Source organism: Zonotrichia albicollis, chromosome 28, assembly GCF_047830755.1.
Source record: "Zonotrichia albicollis isolate bZonAlb1 chromosome 28, bZonAlb1.hap1, whole genome shotgun sequence".
NCBI classification, from domain to species: domain Eukaryota; kingdom Metazoa; phylum Chordata; class Aves; order Passeriformes; family Passerellidae; genus Zonotrichia; species Zonotrichia albicollis.
The window spans coordinates 1,148,942-1,168,077 of NC_133846.1; the positions used below are offsets into that span (position 1 = coordinate 1,148,942).

Here is a 19,136-nt window from a genome sequence, read left to right on the forward strand (position 1 = left end):
CTTCCCACGTTGGCTGTGCCAGCCCAGCACAGGGGCAGCCCAGCAGCTCCACGGGGGATTGTGCCCGGACTGTCATGAAGCTGATCATCCTGACTTAGGGGAGCCCTTCCACTGACACTGCCAAAAGCCTTGTGGGACCCTCCAGGAGTGAGAGAGCTCTCAGTCCCCCCTCTCCTCCCCAGGGGCACAGCTCCAGCTGTGTTGCACTTGTTACAGAACAGCCCCTCACAAACTGCCTGAGAGGTGGCTGCTCCCAGACACACAGGTGTCAGTCTGTTTGTGCTCACCCAATACAAATCACTCTGTGCAGCTGGTTTGTTTGCAGCACTGGGTATAATAATAGAAACAAAAAAATAATAATTCACCTTCCAGAAAAACAAGAGCAATCTAATATCAGCATTGGAGATGAGCAGGCATCAGGAATAACCCAGTTAGGTGGGTTTGGGAATGAGTCTGGCAGGTGCTGGAAGGAAGCATTACAGAAAATAATGCTGAAATCTCTGGGGAAAAAATTATGCAGGTGCTGGCAAAGGATGTGAATCTGATCCTCAGGACTGCTGCAAACACCCTGCCTAGGGCCACAGGAGCATCCAAACTGACTTGCTCCATATGTCACTCCATGTGAACCCCAGGCAAATGTTTCCAAGCTCTGCACCCAACCAGCTCTGCAGGAAGCACTGCTGGAGTGCTAAGGGAGCTCCCCAATGGCTCTGCAGTTGGAACAATAGAAAGCTGCATTTGCAAGGTCACCACAGCCCTGCACAGCAAGTCATTAAAACACAGAGCACTCTCCTGTCAGATGTTGTATTTCAACCCCTGGCCCCTCACTCTGCCAATTCCCACTGCTTGTCTGAACTCAGAGAACAGCTTCACAGATCCCCTGCCAATCCCCACATATTGCTCCACCACCTCACCACCTATTAATCCTTCAAGAAAGCCCTTACCCTTCTCTCTTCAGAGCACTGCTCCTTCAAGTCACTCTACCAAAGCCTTTTATTGCTTCTCTTCCTGACTGCATCTTTAAACAGAGAAGAAATCCCCACATTTTTGGATAAAAAGCTTAAAATACACACTAGAGAGCACGCTAAAGCTGACTGTCAGTCAAAGTTCAGAAGCAGCAGGTGAAGTACCTTGTTCATAAAATTGGGAAGTTTGTCCCAAGACACAGATCCCACCTCATCTTCCATCCAAGAACAAACAGGTTTTGATTAGTTATTTTTTCTAGCTAGTTATTTGTTCCAGTGTCAGAAAAAATGTAAGCATAACTTCTCTGACCCACAGGTGTTGAACAGCTTCTAAGCACAAATGAAGAAGCACAACAGCAAGGCTGCAAGATGCTTTGATTATTGATTAATTGGTGTTCCTGATATATTAGCACACACTAAGTACACCATTGTATTCCAATTTGTATTCCATTATTGTGAAATTTGCCTTAAATCTGTCACCTGTCATGTTTAATCAGTCTGTTTCTTTCAAAACAATCAATAGTAGCAGGTTCAACACTGGAATTAGGATTCAAGAATTGCACAGTTGCAGCTCAGTCATCCTTAGAGACCCCCATTTAATTCATGCTGAACTATCAAACACAACAATAAATTACCCCATGGGTATTTCCTTCTAGTCCTCACACTTGGTATTTCTGTTGTGACAAAACTTCCCATCTCCTCCAAGGATAAAAGGCCCTGATTTTCTGCTGATAACTGCTTAAAAACTTGTAACTACTCTGGGAACAACTTGGGACACATTCACCATCAGTGGTTCCCCGTTATGTGATCCAAACCTTTCAATCCCCTAACCAGGATAAATGTCCAATGGATCAGGCAGAGGTGCACACTGCAATAGCATTCATTCCTTACACCTTCTGCCACTGTCCTGCAGAACACTCTGACATGGACAGCACAGCAGCTCAGGTCAGGACTGACTCTGACTTCCATCAAGAACTCCATGAGCCTTGGAGTACAAAGCTCTCAAGTGACAGGGAAAGGAAAAAAAAGTTTTCCTATCATTTGCTGCACAGCACCTCATTAAGGAAAAGAAAATGGAATTGAGTTTGCATCTGGTTGAAAGTGTGCTATAAAAAAGTCTCAATTCCCTCTTCCATTGCATCAGCTTTTCAAGGGGTTCCTGTAATGACTTCATCTGTAGAGCTGGTTTAAATAATCCCCTAAGGTTTCTTACTTCTGCATTACAATGACTATAAAATCCACTTCTCTGGAAGTGAAGGCAATTCACCTGAATCCTTTTTTCCTCAGAAAATTGCTATCATCAGCTTAGAAACTTGAAGTTACAAAACCATGAACTGCCTTAAGTCAATAGCCAGAACACTCATCTCTTCAAAAAGAGCCTCCTACAAAGCACTTGTCAGCAGGAGATCTCCTGAATTTTCTGTTTAAATGCACACTGATTCTCTGCTGCCATCGATGCCACCCAATACAGAGCAGAGTATTCAGATCCAAATCCTCCTGTGCTGCTCCTCCCCTGCAGAGGCCAAAGGCAGAGCCCCTCACACAGCTGAGGAGCAGAGCAACAACAAGGTGACATTTCCTCAGAGACCTTCCCAGCCTGTCACCTTGCTCAAGAACCTCCTGGTGGGCCCAGTGCTGACACACCCATGCAAAGAGCCCAGTGCCAGCAAGCACTTACTTAAATAACAGAAAAGGCTGCAGAATGCATGGATGTAATGAGAACAGAACTGGCCTGGCCTGGTTTAGACTGAAGCCATCAGTTACAACTGCTTTCTGTGGAGGCTGAAAAATACCACTACTCATTAACAATCCAAATGTGAGTATCTGGAGTAAAAGATCCAAATATTCTTGAGCTGCAGCCTGTTCAAATTAAGACAATACCCTGCAGTGTTCCTTTCATGTTGCTGTTCCTATAAAACACTGCCCCAGGAATCCCAGTGCACAGGAAAGGAATAAAACAAACTCACCAGAGACATTCTCTCAACAGAAACTGCCAACATCCTTCCCCAAACTGCTTTCCAGTAGTGCTGCACAGCAAGAACAGCTCAGCTGTTGGAGTACAAGACAGGCAGCCCTCACTGAGAAGCCACAGGACCCCAGAGCAGTACTGCTGCCTTGAACAGGGCTGAGACAACTTCCACAGGACAGAGCCCAGGAGCTGCTGCTCTGTGTAACACAACAGCACCTCCCAGCAGGTATTTTCATTACTTCAGTGCTGGAATGTTGGGGGATACAACACAGATGATGGACTTCGGACTGGTTAACATAAGAAATTTGATAACAGGATGCCTTGGCAAAAGCAAATGGAACTTTGAAAATTAGACCTGGATTGCAAGAAGATGAAATCAAACGGGTTTACCAGAAAAAGAAAATCCCATTAAACTCTGCAAGCAAGAGATGTTGTTATATGCATAAGTTTGTGTTTGTGATTTTAACCTAATCATTGTAGTACACATCACTAGTCTCCCTGAAAAAGTATATAAGTGTTTGTATCCCACAATAAAATGGGGTTCTGATCACTGAGTCAGTCTCCCTGTCTCTCTCCTTCACTGACACTTCAGCACAAAGCTGGTCACCCTGACTTTTGACAGTTATTTAAGTAATTTCCTTATTGCTTTCTTCATGGAACTGAATGGGCCTCAGTGCCCAGCCTGTACACTGACCTGAGTGCTGCCCACCCCAGCACACAGGCAGGGAAATGAAAGATGTGGATTTGATCCTGCAACTGATGCTTGTGGCTCTTTGCTCTCCCATGCTGCAGGCACACACCCTACAGCTCCAGTGCTCTGTGAGCTTACAGGGGTCTCCACTGGCCCTGTCCCCATGCACACAGAGCTCTCCAAGCCAATCTCCTCTCTGCAGGAAAGCAGCACAGTACAAAGACTTTCCATCTCTCTTTCCCAGAGATCATTTAGCATTAAAGAGCAGGCAAGTTCCAGAAAAGCACCTGCACTTAATAAGCTTTTATAACCTACTGCAGAATTCTACAGCACCTTTAGAAAAGATTGGTATTTAACTACAGACTACGATGTCCAAGACGTATGCAAGTTACATTAGATCAGCAAATGACAGAGACAGATGGTCCTATGGACCACATTCCTGTGGATCATTTTACAGACAGATCCTCATGGATGGATCTCATCACAGGTATCTTCAGCACAGATGAACAACTTGTTTCACTGTTGATGGTGCTGGGAGGCAAAGGCCTTCACTGTTCATCCCATGAGCACACTGGGAGATGTGCCACTTGAGTTTGTTTTCCAGCACATCTGTGTGTTGGTATTCAGACCTTTCTCCACTTAACCAGCCCTAAGTGACTCACCTTTAAAACCTCCATCTTAAACCCACTGTCCGATGTTGGTCCATCAGGCATCTGCAGGGCCTGGACAAAGGCTTCTGTGAACTGCTGCACCACAGGGAAAATCAGGACCTTGGCAGCACCCTGGTTACAGACAATGCAAGCACAGCTGAATATCAGATACAGAACCCCCACATCTGACAGGTAAAGCACTAGAAGCAACAGCAAATGCACTTTGCTGGTACAAAATACAAGAGAAACTCATGGCTACTGCAGAATATTGCAAAGTCACATGAAAGCTGTTTCAGGCATCACTTGGGCTCTCTCTTTAGGTAAGGAACTAAGCTCAGCTGAATCCCACTCTTCTGAACCCCACAGCACAGGCTCCCACAAAACACACACACATCCAACCTATCACTTTGGAGTCTCAAGAGAGATCCAGACAATCCAGTCTGGAGAGCCCCAGGAGCAGTGCTCACCCCATCATTTCATTTGATGAGCTGAACCCTGCACCCCAGCACCTCCAGGCTTCAAAACCAACCTGGGGTGGCTCCATCACACACACAATCATCCCAAACCCTGTGGCTGGCATTTATCTCCCTGCAGAGCCTCCATCCCCCAAACCAAACAAGCTGAGTATCAACAGCTGGCCTGAAGATTAACAGGATGATTCTTCCTAGGAAAATGCAGCAAGTATTTTTCCAGATGTCAGAGCACTCCATAATCAGTCCTTGGCAGAGCAAGTAATACAGGACCAAAATAATTTTATTGAGATTATTCCTCATAAATCCAGAGCCAGGACACGGAAGTCCTATGTTTAAATCAATTAGGAAATGCCATTTAGAAAAAGAGTCCAAATTTTTTTTTCTAGTAAAATTTCAAAGGTTCAAATTTCATAGAAAAGGTTTAGTATTCAATGTAAAGGACACTTTCAGCCCTTCTCCAGAATAAGACAGAGGAGTTACTACTATCTCTTAGATACTGGTATCAGCTGCGTGATACAGTGCATGAATAACCTTGTCATGGCAGTACAGACACAATGTAATTACCAGAACTTCCCAAAAGTCTGCACTGGGTTGCTAGCTCCCTGTGCAAACTAGACTGAGAGTCACCCTTCCCTATCCTCACACCCCAAAAAGTTAAAAATAACCATTTATTGTCCGGGAGTGCTGGAAAAGCCACTTGTCAAAGGCCATTTACAATGCAGATGTGCTCAGAGCCAGACAGCAGACTCACATCTAAAGCTGCTTGACTGCTGGGTTTGTTTCTTAACAGCTATTCTTCCAAAACTGGGCTGGGTCTGGCTTCCCCCACCCCTTCAGGAACAAGGCCAAGGCACCTCCTGAAGCACAGAGTGAAGCTCCAGGAGCTTGGAACCAAAGCCTTGCCCAAGGGTCCCTCGCTACCCAAGGCCTGGCAGGTGACTGGGACAGGGCTCAGCTGAAGGCTGGAAGCCAAGTTACAGATTTATAAACAAAGAGATGATTCTCCATCTCCTCCCCATGCTGACTCCCCCTTCCCTGAGCTCTTACAAGCACGTCTGTTGATAAACCATAAATTAACCTTAATTATGGAAACCAAGTCCCACTATCAAGGCATGCATGTAAAGCAGGGAGTCAGCTACTTTACATGTATTCAATTACAGCCTCTTCCCCCAAATTCCAGCTGACACAATATGTAATTTCCCAGCGTTTCATTTCCATATTAACAATTATTTAGAACCTCACTCAGTTTGAATTCAAAGCATCTTGTATGTCAAGTTAAATTCTTGCCTTTTCCAGCTCCTCCATGTTACAGATCATGTGGGCACACGTGGTAAATATCTCCACTGCACGTGACCTCGTGCGAATCCCATACACCTGGACAGAAGTTAAACATCAGGAACACAACATTCTTCTTCACAAGATACTTCCTTTAATTATATTTTAATAGTATTTCATTTTTGCTTTAGCTTTATTCTCTTATTTTATTATTGGCTTCAAGTTTTCTGTTGAAACATTAGCTGTCATTAACTATCATATCATCAAGAAAATTCTTTAAGTCTTTAAGTCATACTGCAGTATGACTTAATTATTAAATTTGAAGTTTCTCTGTTCCAAGAAACATAATTTAATAATGGGAATTATTTCTCACCAATGGGAATTCATTTCCCACCAATACCAACCTCTGCCATTGTGAAAATTTTGTACATCTCTGGAAGAATAACTGGAGCTACAAGTGGCATCTGTATGTCTGTCACTTCTCGGGTAAATTCTAAAAAAATGGAAAAAAAGAAGAGAAGTTCTTATAAGAAATCCAATCTTATAAGAATCCAAATCTTATAAGAAATCCAATCCAAAAAATGGTTCTAGGGAACACCAACAACAGAACTATTGGGAAACATTAAGAGAATTGAAATATGTTGATTTGCACTTCACTAGACTAGGGTCATCTGATCTACTTGAGACAATCCTCAAAGGCAAGCAGAAAATATCACACTAAAAACTGCAGGTATCTGGAAAACAGGGTGTTACAGTCCAAGTCCCTGCTGAGCTCCAACCTGCAGCACAGCACCTCCTTCCCCAGCTGAGCACAATTCCACAGCCAGCAACAGGCACCAGGGGAAGAGAGGAAGACAATTCCAACTTCTTCAGTTTGGATGAAACACGACACAACACTGGCACAAGGAAAAGCCTGAAGAGCTCCCTAGAGCAGCCCTGCCCAGGCCCAGCAGCCACAGACCTGTGAGCACCCTCATGGCTCCGTGCACGGCGTTGACGTCGCCGCTGACCAGCATCTCCATGAGCAGGTTGAAGAGCTCGGGCCAGGCCTCGGGCCAGTCCCAGTGCGCGATGGCCGACACGGCGTAGGCGACGCTCGAGCGCACTTTGCTGATGGACTCGCGCAGCCCGCTGGGCAGCAGCTCCCTGATTGCCACTTTGGCCTGGGGAAACAACAGCATTCACAGCACAGCCACAGCACAATCCAATTTAAAAAAATCTCAACCTATGGCTGCGTCCTGATATTGATTAAATGCAAAATGAATCATCGTGGAAAATTCATCCAAATGAATTTTCGTTTTACAAAATGAATAACTGATGATTATTCTCAACTAACCACAAAGATATTGGGACCCTGTACCTAATTTTTGGTGCATGAGCTGGATTAGTGGGTACTGCCCTAAGCCTCCTCATCTGAGCAGAACTAGGCCCACCTGGAGCCCTTCTAGGAGACAGCCAAGTCTACAATGTAGTTGTCACGGCCCATGCTTTCGTAATAATTTTCTTCATAGTTATACCAATTATAATTGGAGGGTTCAGAAACTGACAAGTTCCTCTAATAACTGGAGCCCCAGACATAGCATTCCCACAACAACATAAGCTTCTGACTACTCCTCCATCCTTCCTTCTGCTCCCAGCATCCTCCACAGTCGAAGCAGGTTGGCACAGGCTGAACAGTGTACCCTCCACTGGCTGGCAACCTAGCTCATGCTGGAGCCTCAGTCGACCTCGTAATCTTCTCCCTACACCTACCTGGTATCTCTTCAATCCTAGGAGCAATCAACTTCATTACAACAGCAATCGATATAAAACCTCCTGTCCTCTCACAATACCAACCCCCCTGTTTGTCTGATCAGTCCTTATTACTGCAGTACTCCAGACAAAACCACTCTCACACACTACACTCTGTGATTTTTTAGAGAAAACTTCATGCTGTGTTTTAACATAGCATCATCTCACACACAGCATCAGACAAGCACAGAGTAAACAGCACACAGCTGCAACTACACAGGATGTACAGATCTCCATGGAAAACATCCAGAGTTAGCTGAGATAAATCCCAGCTCCAGTGTCAGGGACTGTGTTTGCTTACTTTGGAAGACTTCAGTAAACAAGAACAGTCAGCCAGCCCTGAAGGGACAGGAAAAAACAAAAGCCACTTCTGGGACATAATTCAAGTAATTATCTCTGGATGGGATGAATCATATTCTAGATATGAAAGATGCTCCAGTCAACAGTCAGAGTGGAAAGGGCTGGAATATCTGGCCATCTTAGCTGTTAAATACTCCTGCTGAGCAGATCCTCAATGAAACACAGCAGCTTTAAACTAAAATTTGTCATGGGAAAATAAGTCCCAAGATGTACAACAAAAGATTTAGCAAATCTCCAAAATCTCCAAAAGAATCAGTATTGGTGAAACTCAGGAAGCAGCTTTTCTTCTAGTCTTGTTCTGAGAGTAACAGGAGCATCGTGGCTGAACTTTCCCTACAGGAAGCAGCCCAAGCTTCTCAAGCCCAGTGTTGTTTTCGGCAACTGAAAACAGATTTTTGAAGTGCAAATTGTCAAAAAACCTTAACTGAAGCCATTAATCCTCAAAATACACATGGGTGCTGGTACTTTTTTAACTGTCTAAAGAATTCAGATTCTTGATGGATAAACCAGATAATGTGAAACCAAGTCTTACCCTTTCTGTGGTCTCTGGAGGTCTAAACTTGTCAGACTGAGAGCACCAGTGAGTTTCCACATACTGCTTGAGAATAACGGACGCCAGCTGTGGCAGGAGAGAGGTCAGCAATCAGGGACACATCCTGGGACCATTGCAAGGATCACCCCTGGCCCATTTGCTCAGCCTCCTGTCCCATCATGCTTCTTTTAGAGGGGCAGCAGGACTTGCCAAAAATGCTAAAAATCCATGAAATGGACCATAAAGTTACTGTGGTAAAAAGAACTGCTGGGATGCACTGAGCAGCAATGGCCTGCACAGCACTGACCCAAGGCAGCAGCCCTAGAAAGGCACAAGACTCAGGTCACAAAGTAACTAAAGAAATATAGAGCCAAAACTTCCTTTCCAAGGAGGAAAACACCTCCAGAAAAAGTTTCTGCAAAGAGAAGCCACACTTCTGCTTGCTGATGTCTACCACCCACCTCCTAAGCTGAGTCCATTTCCAGTACAGTATTGTCTCAGCACCAGGTTTATTAAGTCAAAAAAATTTTTCAAAAAATGTTAAAGTATAACACTAGAATAATATTGAAAGACTCAGAAAGCTACTTTCATTTTCTCACCTGAAAACATGGAAGAATATTTTTAAAACCAAGGAAATTTCCATCTAAATTCTTTCTGCACTTCCAGGAAAACTCACCTGCCGGATGGCCAGAGCTCCCTGAGGATCCACAGTCAGTTCTGCTAAATGAACACCAAATTCTGCAAGGAAAAAAACCCAAATATGGGTATTGTAACTTTTATTGCCACACAGCAAAAGTCATAAAGGTTTTTGGAGAAGGCCATCATACCAATTGAGTGACTCATATGCAGGAAGGAGAAGGCAATTCCAAAGCACAGCTACTCAAATAAATCATAAGCATTAATTCTCCCCTGTGCTCTCCACAAAAATTTCATTTATTGTCTTGGCATCTTATTTTCTTTTCTCATGGGCAAAACATTTTGCAATGCAGGCTAATAACTAGCAAATTATTTAAATACATATATAAAAGTCTTATCTATAATGTAAAATCACTACTCAAGTTTCTACAGGAGAGATGCATGGAAAAGATGCAGGATGGAGTAAGGCAGCAGTGCCTCTGTGCAGGCATCCCTTCAGCTGTGCCAGTGGTGCCCCAGCAGTGCCCAGGACACAGCAACACCTCCTGAGCAATCCCTGCCTGGGACAGCGACAGCAGCACTGCCTGGACAGCCCCCAGGGCTGGGGAACCTTCTCCTGCAAAGAATCTGTCCAGAGAAAGTCAGAGCTTCTTGTGGCTTCTTGCCAGGCAAGCTCCATTGCAAAGGCAAAATTCAAACACTTGGAACAATCCTGTTGATGCTGAGCACAGGAAATAAAAGCCTGGAAGTGCAGCTGCTCTGATATGGTAAATCCATACAACTCAATAAATTTGCTTAAAATTGCAATCTGAAGTTCCAGGCAGCTGCTAACTGGCCTAAATACTTCATTTAATTTCACTAGTCTGCTTAAGAAACACATTTGTGATGTTTCAGTTCTTAGAAGCTGTGGAGCAGCAGTTGTGCCCTGGGGCCCTGTCAGCACACCCGGCCTCCTGCAGACAGGCTGAACGTGCTGACAGCATCCCTGACAAACACTGACTGAAAACTCTTCTAAAAGGAGTTCTGGGACTTCCCTCAGCAGCACATCTGAGGGCTTCACAAATGCCTGAGTGTCTCCTAATACCCACCTCACTGCTAAGAGGCTTTTCTGGGTTGGGAGATAATTGCCTCTCACTTTCCACAGCACACACTGAACATACCCAGTTCCTTACCCTTCCTTCATAGATCATGCATTTAGGAAAGAGGAAAATAACCCTCTTATCCCAGCTGTGAAAGCAGGGAGCCTCATTCCAAGATGTACTTAACAAAATACTTCTCTTAACTGAAGCAGTCATTATTCTGTGTGCTGTCTGTGATTTCCATGATCAAGTGTGGCATTGCATTTCAGCCCCATCTTTAAAGGGTAAGCTGGAAGGGTATAAGGAGTATAAATGGAAAGCTAAAAAGGGTAGAAATAGCTATAAAAGCAGCCAGAGTAACTGCAACTGCTTCACACAGCTACAATTGAGTATTCTAGCTCACAATCCTTAATTTGTTTACATATATGCATTTGATGTATTCTCTCTGCATACACTGGAAAGCTGGAAGGGACCCACAAGGATCATCCAGTCCAGCTCTGTTGAGTGGCTTACACCCTACAGGGAGGAGCAGGGTCTGCACAGTCCTCCAAATTATGTGGTAAGGAGGTTTGATGGCAGCAGGAGGAGGTTTAATCATGGCCTGTGATTTACAATATTTACTTTCTCCATTTTCCAACACCTTAGCTCTGCTCCCCAGGCAGACTGCAGTGCCACTGTTGGGACACCAGACCCACTCACAGCTGCAGTGACCCAGAGTTCTGTCCTGCAAACCCCTTGGGTCTGGCAATAACCACTGACACCCCCCCCCACACACACAGAGGTTTTCAGCCTGATGTCCTGCTTAAAAATATGACAAAACTGCATCTTCTCAACTGAGAAATTACCATTGTGGCAAATTCCCATCAGGAATCCTGCTGAATTCAGAGCACTCACACCCAGCACTTGTTTAAGGAATAAACCAGCTCTCCTGTCAAACCAAAATCAGAGGGATTTATCAAGAACAGATCACATAAAACAGTACTAGCTGTGTAGCAGCTCTTTATCCTATTGTTACAGACAGTGACAAGCTGTTTAAGGAGCTGCTCCAAGAATATTTCCAGGGACTGACATTACACTGATCCTTGTACAGCTCACTGGCTCCTCTTTTCTCAAAGGATGGTTTATTATTGGGCTCTTTCTCAGCTGGCTGGAAACATCATGGGTAAATGCAGTTCAAATGGACCTTGATAGGCAATTCCTCCACTTATATTTTGTAAATTTGAGATATAAGAAATACCAAGTCTTCTCCCCAAGATAAAGTCTGTAAACCTCAAAGATTAGAAGCTTTTAATGAAGCTTTATTTAAGTGCTCTGGCATAGACAGCACTTGGCAAACATTTTCTACTGGCTCTGCTTCTCCTCTTCATTAACCTCAATATTAATAAAACCAAACTCTTCTCCTTTATCTACCATGTCACCAGTTTATGTAACCTCTTCACCCCCAACATTTTTGCCAAACTAAGCCACATGAAACCAAAAATTACTCGTAACCAAGTAGGAAGGAATAAATGAGCAGAAGTTTCTAGTGAATCTTTGCACCTTGAAAGGGGTCAGCACTGACCAAGTCCAGCTCTGCAAGGATGTGCTCAGGAGCTGCTAAAAGTCCCTTTGGTTGTCTCTGCTGAGGGCAGAGACAGGGTGAGCTGGAGAAAGGGCTGTGGCAGCCTGGTGAATCCAGGTGGCCCATGGCCACTGACACTCCAAACTAAAGCAACACTTGGTCTGCAGAGCCTGGATCTCACCACCACCCCCACAGCAGCACCAGAAACTGAGCTCCCTTTACTCAATACCTGCCCACCTTTGTGCATCCTGGTCCTGAGCCACACAGGCACAGATATTTTCCACAGGACTGGCTTTCAGTCACATTATCACAAAGCAACTTGGGTTGAAAGGGACCTTGAGAGGTCACCCAGTCCAATCTCCTGCTCAAAGCAGGGCCAGCCACAAAATCAGACCAGCACAGAATGAAATGAGGAGCTGCAGACAGACAGGAGGAAACACCAAGCAAGAATCCAATGCTGAGCCAGAGTTGTGACACTCTACACATGTGCTGCCTTGAGGAACTTCCTCATCCTCCATCATGATGCTCAAGAACTGCTCCAAAAGCATTCCTTTTGTCAGCCACCTCTAAAACTGCATTCATATTTTCCTCATTTCTCAGCAAAAGACAGAAAGATTGAGGTCACTCTTCTGCAGAAGCTGTGCTGGTTTTAGGTATCTCCTTTGAAACCCTTCTTCACAACTCCTCTCTACACTCAACACACCTGCAGCATTTCACAGAGCAAACACCAGGGTGGTGGCTGATACTGACAGGCAGCATCATATGTAGCAATGTGGCCATTTCTTGTTTCAACCTCCCTGCTACAAATCAGTTCAATGTTAAAGTTTACTCCCTCAAGAATGCAGCTCAAGCCACCCACAGGATTTCCACTCATTTCTGCCCATCACTCACTCTACCACAATAGAAGTTGCAGCCACAAGAGCACCACAAAACCACACGTTGTGGTCATGTCTTTATATTGTCCAGAATCTCTCCTTCCAAACAATCTTGGGTTTATGGCACAAAAGCATGGACTCACAGAGTACCTGAGGCCACACTGCAATCCCTCCTGAGCCATATTAAAGCAGCTCTGCTGGGAAGGAGCTGACCACAAGCAGGAACGTGCTGAACCAGGGCAGCACAAGTGACACAATGTGATTTGTGCCATTATGGTACCTGGAGGTGCTCTGGTACAAACTGACACAAACTGTACCATAAAACACCATCAGGGAATCAACAAGTTCTAAAGCATCAAACTGAACATGCTGAGCCACCTGCTCAGGAAGAGGAGACAGTGAAAGAACATTCACAAGACCCATAAAGCCAGACTCCATTCTGAAATCACACCAAACCAAAGCACTGGTTGTCTCCTGGACAGGACTGGTCTCAAACAAGATGGACAAGAGGGTCACCATGCCCAGACTGACACAGGGGTCAATCTGCCAGGGTCAGCACCATCTTCACAGCCACCTGCACATCTCAGCTTCTGGCAGCAAAAAACCTTGTAAAGGACTGAGCTGAAGGTGCCTTTTCACACAGGGGGTGTCACAACACAAGCCATGCTGAAGATGGCCTTAGGATGCCTTTCTACCTGCAAAAAGGACACACAGAAACACATAAAACAGGCAAAAAAAAGGCAAATCTCCAGCCTGGAGCCATTCATCTCTCACTACCACGTTTCCTGAGCACAAGAGCTGACAGCTCAGAAACTAAATACAGTCACCATAAAGCATCAAACTTGCAATCTAACCTGGCAAGCAGGAAACAGAGTCGTCCAGCTGTCTGAGAAGCTGCCATTAAACCTCCTTACCCACATAATTTAGAGAGGGTGTAAGCCACTCAACAGTGTTGGACTGGATGATCCTTGTGGGTCCATTCCAACTCAGAAGTCTGTGATTCCCAGCAGTCTGAGCCCTCCTGCTGGACCTGAACTCCTCAGAGTTCCTGCTCTGGCATTCCTGGAGATCACCTGGGCTCCACACATGCTCTCCAATACAGTAGGACCTAGAGGAGACCATTTTTCCACCCTGGGTATTATCCTCAGGTGATATGACACTGGCAGTAGTGCACACCATCAGGGTGGTGTGTGATGCACCTGGATGGAGCAGATAAAGGGAACAGAATCCTCACTTCACCAGCAACACACTGATCCCACAGTGGAGCCAAGTCAGACACACTCACAGCAGCAGCTCTCATTTCTCTGCCTTCCCCCTGCAGTCTCAGCATTGATTTTATTTTATTTATGTTCCACTAAAATCTAGAGCCAGCAAAGGTCACCAGGTGAGCTCTCCTCTCTCCAGAGACAACAGTGATGCATCTCCCATCCCCAAGCTGCCACGTGGTGCCTGTTTGCTCAGCAGACAGAACAGGCAGAAGCAGGTGAGAGGCTGAGCTGCTGAGGACATCTGGCAGCTGCCAAAGGGTGACATGGTGGGAAGAAACTGCTCCCATGTCCTTAATCCAGAGGAGCCATCCCACATTCCTCCAGAGCAGGTGGATGGAGTGAGACAGGACAGTCCCCTTGAACAGTTCAGCCTGTTCCAGAGGCTTTGGCTGTGCACTGCTGCTCATCTCCTTGTAAAGCACCTGCAGATCCACTGCCAGCCTGCTGCAGGGAGCTCAGCTGCATCCTGCAGACACCTGAACCTCCTCACCTGGCCAAAACCTGCCTGGAAGAGGGAGCAGCACACACCACACAGGAGAGCCAACAGCAGCATTGGCCCAACCACATTACACAACCCAAGGCATGAGCAGCTTAGGAAAAGAGGTGGGGGCAGAGCAGTGCTGCCCCAACACCCCCGAGGGAATGCTGGCATTAGGAACCTCCTGAAGTGGGTGTTACATCCAGCCCCTGTGTTCAATGGTTCTTGAGGAGTTTGTTCCTCCACAAATGTTAAATCATTTTAAAACAATTTCGACTTCTAGCATCCAGCAGCAATGAATTTCACAGTTTGCACACTGGGGCAACAGCCTAATTCTGCTTGTTTCAGATCCATTTCCCCTGACAGCCCAGGATATTCCATGATTCTGTGATCTCAGCTTTATGAAAAGTCACAAACAATCCCTCCTCACTCACCTTCTCTGTAGCTTATTATTTCAGGGCCCTCATCTCTGCTAACCCTTTCCCAGGCAGAAAAGCCAATGAATTATGTCTTAGAAACCAGAAGCTTTTCCACACCTCTGTGTGTCTGTGCTGCCTTTCTGCTGCCCTGCTTGATCCCTGCAGGAGCAGTAATGCATGCAGCACTGGCTGTGGAAGCATGAGGAATTTCTGATGGCTTTGTTCTCTGTTCCCTCCTTAACGGTCCATTTGGCTCATTGGAGCATGACAGGGCAGTGATTGGGTGTTTTCAGGGACCTCTCCACACAGACAAAGGGATTTCTTTTCCCAGGGACAATGGTCAGAACCGCCCATAACTTTTTAGGGCATTATCTGGACTGGCTCCCCTTCCCCCAACACTGACCAGCTACACCCTCTGTGGCTGCACTCACCCCACCTTGTGAAATCATCTTGTCATTTGTGCCACTGCTTCTCACTCTGGCCAGACTGAGCAGCACTATCAGCAACTTTGTCCACACCATTTACAGATGTGCTGAGCAGCTCAGCCTCTCCTGGGACTCCTGACCCTGCCAGTCAGGAGCTCAGTTTCTGCAAAAAAGTTTCAGCAAGTGAACTTTCTAAGAGCCTTCTGGGAGTCCCAGGGCTCCTTCAAACAATTCTTCTGCCACAACAATTTCATGTGTCTGTCTCTTCTCATTCCAACTGTTGAATTTTAACCAGAACAGACAGTGCAAAACCCCTGTACCACTCCCCTGTACCAGCCCCTGCTGCTCTTCACCTTGGAGCCCTCACTTAAGGCTGTCCCATGTTTACCAGTAAGTATGAAGCTGGTCCCTAAGTGGCAGGTTTTACAGCCCAACATTTGCACAGTAATTAAATGTCTGAGTCCCTCTAAACTCTGGGAGATCCATTCTTTAGCACTGCTAAGTGGAACTGCTCCTACTCAGCCTTCAATCTGACATGGATTCCCTGATGTGTCTCCTGTAGAGGCTCCTCAATGTTGCAAGTCAACATCAGCACAAGGAATTTGGTTCCTCTGCAGTCCTTCTGTATTGTTCAAAGTCACTGGCTTTGAACACCTCTGAAATCTTTTCTGCTTCTGCAACATTTGAAAGCATTTTAAGTTTTTATGACTTTAACTAGTTCCTCAATCTCTTTTTGCCCTACTTTCCTCTGTTTTGCATTAAAAGTGCCAACACTTGTACTCTCTCCTATTCCTTCATTTCTACTTCAGCACCTTCAAGCTGCTTAATGATAAATTTTTTGGTCTTTTAAAGTACTTGTGACACCCATGATCTACTTTTCTCTACCTCAGTAATATGGTGCTGGCACACACCAAATTCATGTAGCTCCTCCTCTTGGTTTTTGCAAGCCTCTCCATACCAAAGACAGCACAGAAAGGGGAATATGGCTTATTCCTCCCATGCTGCTTGACTAGCACAAGAGCAGAAATCAAAGGTGTACAAAATAATTCCCTGAAAGAACCTCGGGAGGTTTCCAGTCAAACCCCCATGATCAAAACTGAATCTGCAGCATTAGATCAGGGTGCTCAGATTTTCTAGGCAGGTCTTGGAGATACTCAAGGATGGAAACAACACAGCTTTTACAGACAATCTGCTTAAAAATTCCTTATATCCAGTTGGAACCTCTTGTTTTGGGTTTGTGCCCATTTATCCCTCATCCTCTCCCACCTCTCAGTTCCTGACAATCTCCTCATAGTTAGCAGAAGCTGCTGTCAGAACCATTCCCAAAACCCTCCTGCTTCCCCAGTGGAAAACCCCTCAACCCCAGCATCCCCTCATGCAGGAGTGCTGCAATTCCCCCAGCCTTTGCTGAACTCAGCCCCTCTGCTGCTGCAGCTCATCCTGGGCTGGCAGCAAAACCCCCCAGGAAGCCCAGGAGTGGTGTAAGAGCCCTGGGGGAGAGGGCTGAGCCCTGCCTGGCTCCTCAGGGACATCCATTGCCCAGAACCCTCAGAACACATTCTTCTCTGGGAATTTGTCACCCAAATAACTGTGGAAAGGTTCACACTCTTTGGGCAAAAGCTGCCACTGAAGTAGTGGCTGTTCCATGGTCAGTGAAGCTCCCAGCACTTCCAGACTTGTGCTGCTGCAATGGCATCAAACCACTCCATGAAACTCCAAGAGCTGTGGGGGCTACACACAGAATTCCTGGTACTGCCAGGAAGAGCCAAGCTGAGTGTGGTACAAGCACTTTAAGGGAATGCACAACAAAATTTTATCAAACAATCTGCCTGCCTTCACTCCCAGAGCAGCAAAATCACAACACCACTCTTGACCCTGTCTCACCCTTACACCTTCCCTCTGTGCACCACAAACTGCCTCTGGTAACACTTCTGAGCTTCACAAAACACTTCACAAAACACCTTCAGAACAGCGCAATCAGACTAAAGGGAAGGCAAAACTTCCAGGAGGGTCCACAAACAAGCAGCCCACCAAGCTGCCAGGCCACAGGCAAAACTTCAGGCCTGGGGTTGCAGTGCTGCACTCTCCAGCTCTGGTCACAGCAGATCATCTGCAAATCTTCCCTTGATTTCTACAAACTCCAGTGATTTGGGCTGAAGCAAAATAAAATGTTGGCATTAATAGGTTTTTAATGTATCTTCCACACAGAAAAAGCAGCCAGTGCATGAACTAACCTAGTGCCACCATAAAAAGGCCAAAAGACTAATGGAATGATTAGAGACACTGCTTGAACTTGGCATGTTTGCTCATTTAGAATCTCTCTTTCCAAAGCCATAGGTCAGTTGCTATCCAGCTCCACTGTCTTCAGCTTTCCAGACAGACAGTGGAGCTCTGTCACTGGAGTTTCACACTGGATGAGGGCACAGCTACATCCTGGCCACACCCAGCCTCAAACACCCCATGCACAGATGACAACGTGCAGGACATGGGCACACACCAGGACACACACCCAGAGGAGAAGGAGATCCCTGTGGCAGCAGGGCAGGGTCTGCAGATGGAAGGGCTCTCCATGACCCTCCTGCGACCAATCCTGGGGGCTCCAGCTGAGGTAGACCAAGGTACCCAGAGCCACAGCCTGCAGGGCCCACCCTGGTGAGCTCAGAGCGCTCCTTGGTGCCCAGGTCTCACACAGCAGCCCAGATCACCCAGGGCAGAGCCCTCCTGCCCCGGTGCCCAGGGCAGAGCCCGCCGTGCCCAGGGCAGAGCCCGCCGTGCCCCGCTGCATTGGGCCCAGCCCGTCCCTGCGGCCCCGAGCCCTGCAGAGGGGCAGGGGCTGCTCCGGAGAGAGACACGGGGCTGCTGGAGCGGGTCTAGTGAGGCCACAAGGATGATGAGTAGTCTGGAGCATCCCTCTGGTGAGCAGAGCCTCTGGAGCCAGGCTTGTTTAGTCTAGAAGAGACTGAGAGGGAAATCTCAGCAATCCACACAAGCACCTCCACTTTGGCGGGTGCCAAGAGCTTGGTGCCAGACTCCTCTCAGCAGTGCCCAGCGACAGGACAAGGAGCAATGGCCATAAACTAAACAACAAGAAGTTCCACCTCAACATGAGGAAGAACTTCACATTGAGGGAGGTAGAACGCTGGAACAGCTCCCCAGGGAGGTCGCTCTGTGCAGACATTCCGGACCCCCCGGGACGTGTCCCTGTGTCACCTGCTCCAGGTGACCCTCCCTGGGCAGGGGCTTGGCCTGAATGATCTCTAAAGGCCCCTCTCAGCCCCAAATGTTCTGAGATTCCGGGAGAGACACGGGGCACACACCGACAGCCGGCAGGAAAGCAGCCACAGCCACCTCCTCCCGCCGGCTCCAGCGACGGGGCTGGAAGTGTCGGCCAAGGCCAGGGCGCAGCCATGAGGCGCCGGTACCGGGAATGGCTGTGGCGGCGGCCTGGGCTGCCCCCATCCCCTCAGCGCGGCCCTCACTCACCCTCCGTCACCTCCAGCACCTTCACCTGCTCCTCAGCAGCGGCTCGCACCGCCTGCACCGGGCACAGGATCCCCGTCAGCGTCTCCACCAGCGCCTCCTTCAGCCCCTGCGCCACCGGCCCGGCTGCGGGCCCGCCGCCGCCTCCCGCCATCGCCGCCCCCTCCGCGGGCCGCGCGCGCCAAACGCACCGCGCGCCGGGGGGAGGG

At 47.0% G+C, this 19,136-nt stretch overlaps 1 protein-coding gene across 1 annotated transcript in view; it reads right to left on the reverse strand.

Annotated features, from left to right (window-relative positions):
• The window catches only part of IPO9 (importin 9), a 40,808-nt gene extending 21,672 nt beyond the window's left edge, over positions 1-19,136 (reverse strand). Inside the window, exons 1-7 of the mRNA XM_014270922.3 lie at positions 18,931-19,136; positions 9,383-9,444; positions 8,707-8,793; positions 6,985-7,186; positions 6,428-6,516; positions 6,036-6,122; positions 4,288-4,407 (exon numbers count right to left, since the gene is read on the reverse strand). Coding sequence (XP_014126397.2) covers positions 4,288-4,407; positions 6,036-6,122; positions 6,428-6,516; positions 6,985-7,186; positions 8,707-8,793; positions 9,383-9,444; positions 18,931-19,081 — 798 coding nt within the window. The 5' untranslated portion in view covers positions 19,082-19,136. The remainder of the gene's footprint in view (positions 1-4,287; positions 4,408-6,035; positions 6,123-6,427; positions 6,517-6,984; positions 7,187-8,706; positions 8,794-9,382; positions 9,445-18,930) is intronic.